This window comes from Cannabis sativa, chromosome 3 (assembly GCF_029168945.1).
Source record: "Cannabis sativa cultivar Pink pepper isolate KNU-18-1 chromosome 3, ASM2916894v1, whole genome shotgun sequence".
Classification (NCBI taxonomy): Eukaryota; Viridiplantae; Streptophyta; class Magnoliopsida; order Rosales; family Cannabaceae; genus Cannabis; species Cannabis sativa.
Window position 1 is genome coordinate 28,407,333 of NC_083603.1, and position 9,118 is coordinate 28,416,450.

A 9,118-nucleotide genomic window follows, 5' to 3' on the forward strand; every position below is an offset into this window, starting at 1 on the left:
ACACTTCACTGAACATACATGTTTTGCTCGGGAGATTACGAGGTACAAAACATATTCAGATACTTCTTGTTGAAGGCGTAGACTTGACTAATTTGAGCTCGAATCCCTCTTGACAGAATACCAAACAAGTATAGCTAGTCTAAGTATTGAAATGATCCCCACGTATCACCCTGTGCAGAAATAGGAATAACAAGGGCTAAAACCCTCCAAATTATTTAAAAATATAATATTTTATTTATCTTTTTTCCACGTGTCATTTGTGACATTCTTACTTTTAAATACTTCAATAAAATACTTCAATGGTATAATACTCTTTAAAAATATTATTATAAATATATTACTTATTTTAATTATTAATTGTATCTTTATTTATTTTATTTTTTTTTATTAATAATAAAAAAAATATAACATTAACATAAATTTCTAAAATAACATCTATTTCTCTTTAATAGTATATCATATTTTGTCAAAAAAAATATTCAGCTCAACAACCCTTCTCTAAAATTTAACCTATGTGATTTCACAACTTAGAATCTCTCCCCTCCAATAAAAAAATTAAAAAAAAAATGAGATTTTTTACTTTTTTTGAAAAATTTAAAAAGATTAAAATGAAAATGGTGTAAAGATTGCTTTGATAGTAAATTTGGTGTAGCAGAAAGAGAAAAACAAGAATGGAAGAAGCAAGTAGAAATCGAGCGGAGGCGGAAAGATTGCTTGGAATATCGGAAAAACTTTTGCAGAACCGAGATCTGAACGGCTCCAGAGAGTTCGCTGTTTTGGCCCAAGAAACCGAGCCACTCCTCGACGGCTCCGATCAGATCTTGGCCATCGTCGACGTCCTCCTCGCCTCCCAGAAGCGCATCATCAACAACACCAAACACGATTGGTACGCCATTCTCCAGCTCGATTCCCGATCTGACGACCACGATCTCATCAAGAAGCAGTATCGACGCCTTGCCCTCCTCCTCCATCCTGACAAAAACAGCTACTCTTTCGCCGATCACTCCTTCAAACTCGTCGCCCAAGCCTGGGCCGTCTTGTCTGATCCCGCCAAGAAAACCCTATACGATAATGACCTAAGCCTTTTCTGCTCTTCGCAGCAGAGCAAATTGCCCGTTCGGAGGACCAACTCGACACCGTTCACACCCGTCTCCGCCGCCGCCGGGAGCTCGACGGAGCCTTCTTTGCGGCACCAGAGTCTACTGAGGCTTCGGAGCTTCTGGACATTGTGTCCATACTGCTACGCTTTGTATGAGTACCCTAGGGTTTATGAGGATTGTTGTTTGAAGTGCCAGAAATGCCAGAGAGCGTTTCACGCCGCTCCGCTGGTCGATCCCCTACCGCCGATGGTCCCCGGTCAGGAAGCGTACTATTGTTGCTTAGCTTTTTTCCCACTTGGCTTCGTCGCTGCCAAGGGTAATTCGGAGAATGGTGGAGTGAAGGAGCCAGCTGCATTTCCCAATTGGATGCCGCCCATGTTCCAGGCATCGGGGCCGCCACCTCCACCGCCATCGCAGCCGCAGACAGGGAGGACTGCCGCGGCACAAGTGGACCAGGTTCCGAAGAAGAGGGGAAGGGGACGACCTCGTTTATCTTGAATCTCTCTTAGAAAAGCCAATTCCGGAACAAGTTTGGTCAGTGATAACATAATTTATCTCTAGTTCTTTGAGATAAATTTATCCTATTCCATGAGGGAAAAAAAATTGACTTGTGCGATAGTTCAATGTTGTAGCTTGTTATCAAAAAAAATGTTGTAGCTGTTGTTTGTTCATGTATTTAATAATTTGATGCGTCACTGTTATGATTATATTGTGCCATTTCAGTTTTGAGGTTTGAGTCATCCATTTCGAGTATAACATGTTTGAACTATGAAGTTCAAATGGGTTGCAATCTAATCATTAGAAACAATAGATTAGTTGAATGCCTGGATAAAATTTCCAGTATCTTGAACTTCATCACCTATGAGGTAAAACTTTCTGTCACTAAAACACAAAAGACACCAATGCATTGAGTGCTTGGGGAGTTGGGACCTTGAGTTTATGAGTATCGTGAATATTTGAATGCTTGCTACTCTTAGAAACCGAAGCAATCATACGTTTTGATTGAGTTCTTATCTGCGTTTTCTTCTTATGACAGCAGATTTCATAAATCAAATTTGTTGGGAAGGTACTTTAATCCTCATATTGATTTTTATTTTTAATTTTAATGTTGTTGTAAATACTCTTACTCATACCAGTTCGAGCCTTTTACAGGTGTTCACTATTAGAAAAACAAATGTATGAATTGTCTACGCTCCATGTACATGTACATCAAGAATTAGCATTGCAGTATTGGTACATGCTACATTGTTATTTATTTTCAATTCTTGTCGAAAATATTTTGCCTGGGTTTATTCATGACCACAAAGAAGGAGAAAGGCGTTTTATGGCATCCGTAAGTCTCAACTCAATTACTACTTGTTGAGAGGTGCTTTTTGAGTTAGGAACATAAGATTGAATTGAGTATATTTTAGTTAATTAAAGATAAGAAAAGGTGCACAATAGATTTTACAAAACTTTATCTTAAAACTGTTTATTACAACTCCCTTTCCAGTGAAGGGAACCAGATAGAAAGACAAACCAGATTGCCATACATATTCTGATATATTATTAGCTACATTAGCATTCTACTGAAAGGAACGTACGCCACTCAGCACTACTCCAGGTAGCACTGCTGCATTCCTATGCTCTTACTACTGAGCTTCAGGCATCAGCAAATCTGCACAAAAGTAATAATAAAGCGATATCCAGATGAATAACTTCAATCATGCAAGAGATTAAAAACAACGAAACAAAAAAATCTAATGGCAAGCCAGAGGTCATTCAATTCTTACTTACCCAAGCTCTGATAACTTCAAATGAGCCTCAGCGTAATCAGAAAAGAATGCATCCTCATCCTATATATTACAAATATCCAAAGTATAAGAACCTCTTGGTCATGTTGCAACAGGAGAAAAAAAAAACTAGCCAATTACATATTATACACACCTGAGCATATTTTTCTACAAGAGGACGAAATACGGGATCCTCCAAGAGAGCCTTATCTGATGGAAGCTGAATAAGGCTTTCTTTCTCTCCACTAAGAAGCTCTCTGTTTCAGGAATCTATTAGTGAACTACGTATGTTGACACAAAAGAAATACTGTCACATATAAATATATATATAAATTTATATCAAAATATCGTACTTGAAATAAGAGTTATCGAAAATTAGAGGGTTGTTTGTCCAGGGTCCTTCAAATCCAGAGCGTTCTTTGTGGCACCTACCCTGCACAGAAAAAGGATTCAAGTCATAAACTAATACATTTGTGTAATGAGAAGAAAAATAGCTCATATCTTTATGTGACTAACCAAGGTGTGACCTCCAGATAAGGCAACAATATCCTGATCACTAAGACCCATGTGGCCAAATACATCCCTCAAGTGATCAGAACCTGCAATTTAGTAACATATTAAGATTCCCATTGTTTTGCTAATCATATAGATGATCCAAACTGATCTTGCTCTGACTTAATTTAAACAACACAAAGCAACACTAACCTTTGGTGGCATTCGGCAAGCGACCTTCTGGGGACGGTTCTTGCTTATCCTGAGACAGAACATAAGCCCATCAAAAACTTGCTTGGCACAAAAATTCAACGCAGAAAGATCTTTATACATAAACACTATGATCACATTTATTAGTGTTATGAAATAGAACTGGATTTTTAGTACCGGTCTTCCTGGGTGGAAAGGTATCTCAGGTCCTCCAGTAACTTCAACAGCAACAACTCCAGCCAACTTAATTGAACAAATATTCACACACACACACACACACACATGCAATCAATAACAATCATAATAGATTTGAAAAAAAATTAAAATTTTGAAATTTCGGATTGCTAGGAAAAGACCTGATAAAAATCTGCATATGAAAGAATAGGAAACTTTTCCTTAATGGGTTCCAATAGCTTGATAGCAATATCAAGGCCATTGTTGGCCTCATGAGCTAGCTCAGCAGGGTGCCTTATCGTCCCAAATGGTCCTCCAGTCTTCGTCTTCACGTCGAAAGTTCCAGCCGAGTGCCATCTACATAACCAAAGAACCAATTAGCCATAAAACACGACATACTAATTTTAAAAATATAGAAGAGCTAGAAAAGATTCTTACGCGAGTCGAAGAATGATAGGAGCACATTTCTTCTCAGCGATTAAACCTCGAAGCTTCTTCTTGCATTTCTCTACTGCCTTTTGGTATTCCTCGCTTACTTTCGGATATGATTTCCCCATTTCCTCGATTTCTTCCGGTTTTTTTTCTCTAACAAATTAAATTAGCTAACGATCAGCTTTTACCACAATCAGAGCGAGTTTGGAAATGGAGTCAAATCACGTATATATAAGGGAAAGGGAAAAGAAGGTTCTAGTTCGATCCCGTACGTTCAATGATAATGTTAATGGCCAGAAGAAGCAGACTTTGATATCGATTGGTAACGTACAGAGATTATGATACCCCAAACCCAAAAATATAAAAATGAAATAAAAGCGGGAAAAAGTAGTGACGTGGAAATGTAATCCAATCATGTGATGGTTGTAGAAGAGATGTGGCTTCTGGAAAACCCGCTTATTGTTCAATTGTTCAATTGATTTTTTTTTTTTCTTTTTTGCTTGGAAGATCAATCAAATTATTGATTTGATAACTCTAATTCCACTTTTTTCTTTCTTTTCTCTTGGGTGGACAATACATGAATTTTCTAGAATGATACTTTGATATTAGGCATTTTAAAATGTCTAACACGATATTAATGGAGCATTGTGATTGATTAACAATTTTTTATATTATTTAAAGTTTAGGGGATCTAATGGTGAAATTAATTTTGGAAGTCGGTCGTCAAGTTTTGGAGCTCTAATCACGTTCACGAGACTTTTTTTTTGGATAAGTTGTAGTTAAAATTCGTAACTCTCTTGAGAACGAAATTTGGACCGGATATCTTTAGAATTACAATTTGGGTGTGATATACTATTTAATAGAGTATTCAAATAGCTTCAAAATGCAAGTCGAATCACATCGATTGGATTAATATTAAGTGAGTCATGACTATTTTACTGAAGGTTGCTCTGATACTAACACCCAGGTTGACAGCCTAGCGCCGAGGTTGACATATGACGTCAATAAGGACGCTGGGTGAGTGAGAAAACATGCTAGGGATGTATTTTTTGATGCCTAACTGATATTCTGACATCAGTTAGTCAATTTCTTTCTTCTAGTGAAGTTGTTCATCAGTTCTCGAAGATGTTGTTGTTTCGCGAAATCGAGAGACTCAAAACTACTCAATTTGCATCTAGTTCACTTAACTAAAAAAGTGAAAATAGGAAGTTGTGAATTTGACTTGTCTAAGTTCATAGCTCTTATTTACCATTAAAAACTAGATGAACGATTAAGACAAAATCAGAATTGGATAAGCAAAACCCAGCACACCAGGTCATACGTGCGCTTTTCAGAGCTTCCGAGATGTTGTTTTAATGCTTCCAAGGTCTTCAAAATTGAGGATGATGCCTCTTACCCTATTTTTGACCATTCCGGGGGAAATGCTTGGAGCAAAATTTGCATTTGAGTGAGAAAAACCAACGCACTAGGTTGATTGTCAACCTGGGTGTTGGGCTCAGTTTTCGGCCTTTTAAGATTCTCGTTTTCTCCCTGAGCTTATTGTACCCTCATTATTTCTGATGATAAAAAAATTCCTAAAAGACTTTTTGTAAAAACTCCTTGGAAATGACCCAGGTTGACAAAATGTCAACCTGGGCGCAGGGGCCCAACATAGGTCAACTTAGGTGTTAGGTCATTGTTTTTTCCTCCAAATGGCTCTGTTTGACTCATGTGAGCACTTATATCTTAGTTATTGATGAAAATGGAGAATTTTTTTGAAAGACTTTGTCAAAATTGCAGATGGAAGTTGCCCAGGTTGACAAAATGTCAACTTGGGCGTAGGGGCCCAACACCTATGTCAACTTGGGCATTGGGTCCCTATTTTGCCTTCTAGGTTGATCTGTTTGCTACCCGGAAGCACCTATTTCCTCGTTTTGGATGAAGATGGAGAAAATTATTAGAAAAAATCTTTTAGTTTGGTGATTGGAGGCACCCCAGGTTGACAAAATATCAACCTGGGCGTTGGGCGCACCTGGTGCTCTAGGCACCTTGTGCACTTAAGTGCCCAATTTGGAAGTTGCTTTGATGCCTCAAATATGTTCGTAATAGGTCTAATTCAAGTCTAGTGAAAAATTTGGGTCATTTGCACTAAGACAGTCCCAAAAACTAAAGCCCTAGCCTGTTGTCAACTTGGGCACTCGTGAAATCCAAGGTGCCTATGTTAGATTTTGGGGGTCCGTTTCGACTCCTTTAAGTTTCCAGGTTTCAGACTTTAATTTTTCTTGACTTCATTACTCTGAATACTAAAGGATGGTGTCTCGAAAACAACTTGGCGAGATCCAAATACCCATTATAGTGCCTCAAACTCAATCTAGGCGCAGGGCTAGGGACCCTTTCCCAAGTTGACTACTATGACTCGAGTTCCTTCACTTTGGGAATGTTTTCCTTCTTGTCACGTGACAAACATTGATTTCCATGTCATCAGGGCTACTTTTTGTGTAAAAATTTTCCCCCAAGTCAACCTTACACTTGTGTGTGGTTGACTTCATAATGTGAACTACACCTGTTTCATACGAAACTACTAGGTGGGCATCAATTTTGACAATCTTAGCAATTGTCTTCTTGGGTGGTTCCCTTTGATTTGAGATCATGTTAACACGAAAATGTTAGCACTAGCTTTGATCTTTGGCTATTTTCTTAACATTGGTTCTCTTATCACATTGCTTGTTTAGGTGATATAGATGTAGTCTTTGTTCCATCCTACGTCGCATCCTTGGAGGTCTTTAGCATTCTCTAGCATGTGCTTACCGCGAAGATAGTCTTGATAATCTCTGTTATCTCACTTTTTGCCCACATGACATGGCATACCCAGATAGGCAAGTTAATGCCACGAGGAGTACAACCTATCAATAGGTGAGCCAGGTTATCATGCATATCTTACCAATTGACGAAAGGATAGAATGCTCAAGCGAAACAAAGATATAATAAAATGGCCAACTATGAGGGTCTGGTCGGTCCACCTCTGGCCGGCCAAGGAGGAGTATGTGCCGGCCAGCCCTAGACAAGGGGTAGGTCAGCCAGCCTCTGCAGGGATAGCCAGAATGAAGCTCGAATAAGTGGTGTTTCTGCAGCCCTCACCTTGGACGGACCATGGCTCATTCTCAACTGCAAAACCACTCCAACAACCCATAAAAATAGGAGTTCAACTCTAAATATCTATCTATTCTTTAGGAGCAATTAAGGGGTTATTTTTGTATAATTAATTATGGAAAAAAGAAGGAATATCTCCTCATTTTAAGGGGTATTAGCCTATTTTTAACTAGATATTTTATAAGCTCTCACCTATATAAAAAGCATTAGACTAGACTTAAAACCTAAGTTCTAAGTATTGAGTTCTAAGCTCTCATCTCAAAACCCTAGTTCTCTCTCTCTTACACGCCACCTACATCCACAAGACCCTAAGTCTATTTCTCATCTCACTCATTCGAGATCTGGCTAACTATTGTAATATTCATATAGAGCCACACTAGAAATTATGAGATACAAGCCTATAATATGTGTAGTATTATCTCTCAAATCAATACAACTAAAAGGGGAGTAGGTCATTACCCATTAATCAAGGGGGCCGAACTTCTATTCTTTTAGGGATATGCTATTTAGACGGCAAATGACATTCTAAATGGTGCTCTATCTAAAGCAGTCCCTAAGACACCCGTAAAACTATGAAATGGTCGTATACCTAGTTTACGCCATTATAAAATATGGGGTGCCCTGGTCATTGTTGGAATTTATTTTACCAGGATCTTAGATTTACTAACAAGTATGTTGTTTAACATCCTAAATATGAACTTCTAAAACGATAATAAACACATATAAAGTTTAAAAAACCTTACATTGGGTGCAGCGGAATAATATGTCTCCTTCCACTCAGATCTCTAACCCTTGTATCCTTTCTCTCGCAGAGTATCACCAAAATTTGAGTTCGAATGTCCTTCTCTTCAGTTTGGATTCTTCACAATCTTCCAGACTATGATTGAGATACCACTTGATGTGTGTGGGCACTACTGTATCACTCAAGGTTTTCGAAATTAGAAGAAGAAAGGAGAGAGAGAGAGGGGGTCGGCTATATAAGGATAGTGAGTGGCTCAAATTTTTTGATTTTCAATCTCTTAAAAACTTGTTTAGGTGTGATCCATCACTATCTATTTATAGGTAACCACTAGGTTTAGGTTAGCAATTACTTGGCATTAAAATAATGAAAATAATAATTGGAAAAAGCCTCTCAAAGTGGCCGGCCATGGTGTTAATGGGCCCCACTTGGTATTTTTCAATTTTGACAATTTTCATTTCTATTTTCTCAAAAAAACGCCAATTTTCCAATTCTAACCATTTAAATGTCAAAACTAATTATTTAATAACTAAAATAAATTATTAAATAATATTGTATTTTAATATAATTATTAATTAGACATATAGAGTCTCTTAATTAATAAATAAAACCTAGAATCTCTTTTCTTCACAATTTTGTCCTTGCTTAGTGAAAATTCATAAACTAGACATAGTCTAATTTTAGAATTATAATTGATTAATTAAAATCAATTATCTGAGTCTTACAAGCAGTATGGTCTCAACTAGAATGGGGACCATGGACCTATATTACTGAGCTTCCAATAAGTTGAACCGAATTTACCAATTAAACTCCCTAACTTATTAATTCCTTGTTGCATCCACTCTTAGAACTTGGAATTGCACTCTCAGTTATATAGAACGCTCTATATGTTCCACCATATATATACGCTATCACATTTAACCATCGTTATAATCTCATTGATCAAAGATCCTCTATATAGATGATTTACACCGAGTAGGGACAAATTTACCGTTTCAGCCCTCAATGTATTTTGCTCCTTAAAACACTCAGCTACCAGTAAATGATGTTTTAATGAACTAAAATATAAT

At 37.5% G+C, this 9,118-nt stretch overlaps 2 protein-coding genes across 2 annotated transcripts; one reads left to right on the plus strand and one right to left on the minus strand.

Annotated features, from left to right (window-relative positions):
- Positions 1–633: 633 nt before the first annotated feature.
- Positions 634–4,676, minus strand: LOC115709468 (L-ascorbate peroxidase 2, cytosolic). The gene is made up of 9 exons (XM_030637583.2): positions 4,187–4,676; positions 3,931–4,105; positions 3,752–3,817; positions 3,578–3,626; positions 3,389–3,471; positions 3,226–3,305; positions 3,027–3,129; positions 2,877–2,935; positions 634–2,757 (listed from the first exon to the last, which is right to left on the minus strand). Exons 1-9 carry the CDS (start codon positions 4,303–4,305, stop codon positions 2,742–2,744), a joined length of 750 nt encoding a protein of 249 aa, XP_030493443.2. The 5' UTR covers positions 4,306–4,676; the 3' UTR covers positions 634–2,741.
- Positions 672–1,817, plus strand: LOC115709467 (uncharacterized). The gene has a single exon (XM_030637581.2). The coding sequence runs from the start codon at positions 672–674 to the stop codon at positions 1,596–1,598; it is 927 nt and encodes a 308-aa protein (XP_030493441.2). The 3' UTR covers positions 1,599–1,817.
- Positions 4,677–9,118: the final 4,442 nt, after the last annotated feature.

Excerpts from the sequence above, each read along its gene's own strand:
- LOC115709468 (XM_030637583.2), bottom strand. The coding sequence starts at position 4,305 with ATGGGGAAATCATATCCGAAAGTAAGCGAGGAATACCAAAAGGCAGTA. Across the intron at positions 3,818-3,930 it reads CATATGCAGATTTTTATCAG|TTGGCTGGAGTTGTTGCTGT; the intron begins GTCTTTTCCTAG and ends TGTTCAATTAAG. Across the intron at positions 3,627-3,751 it reads CTTTCCACCCAGGAAGACCG|GATAAGCAAGAACCGTCCCC; the intron begins GTACTAAAAATC and ends GTTCTGTCTCAG.
- LOC115709467 (XM_030637581.2), top strand. The coding sequence starts at position 672 with ATGGAAGAAGCAAGTAGAAATCGAGCGGAGGCGGAAAGATTGCTTGGA.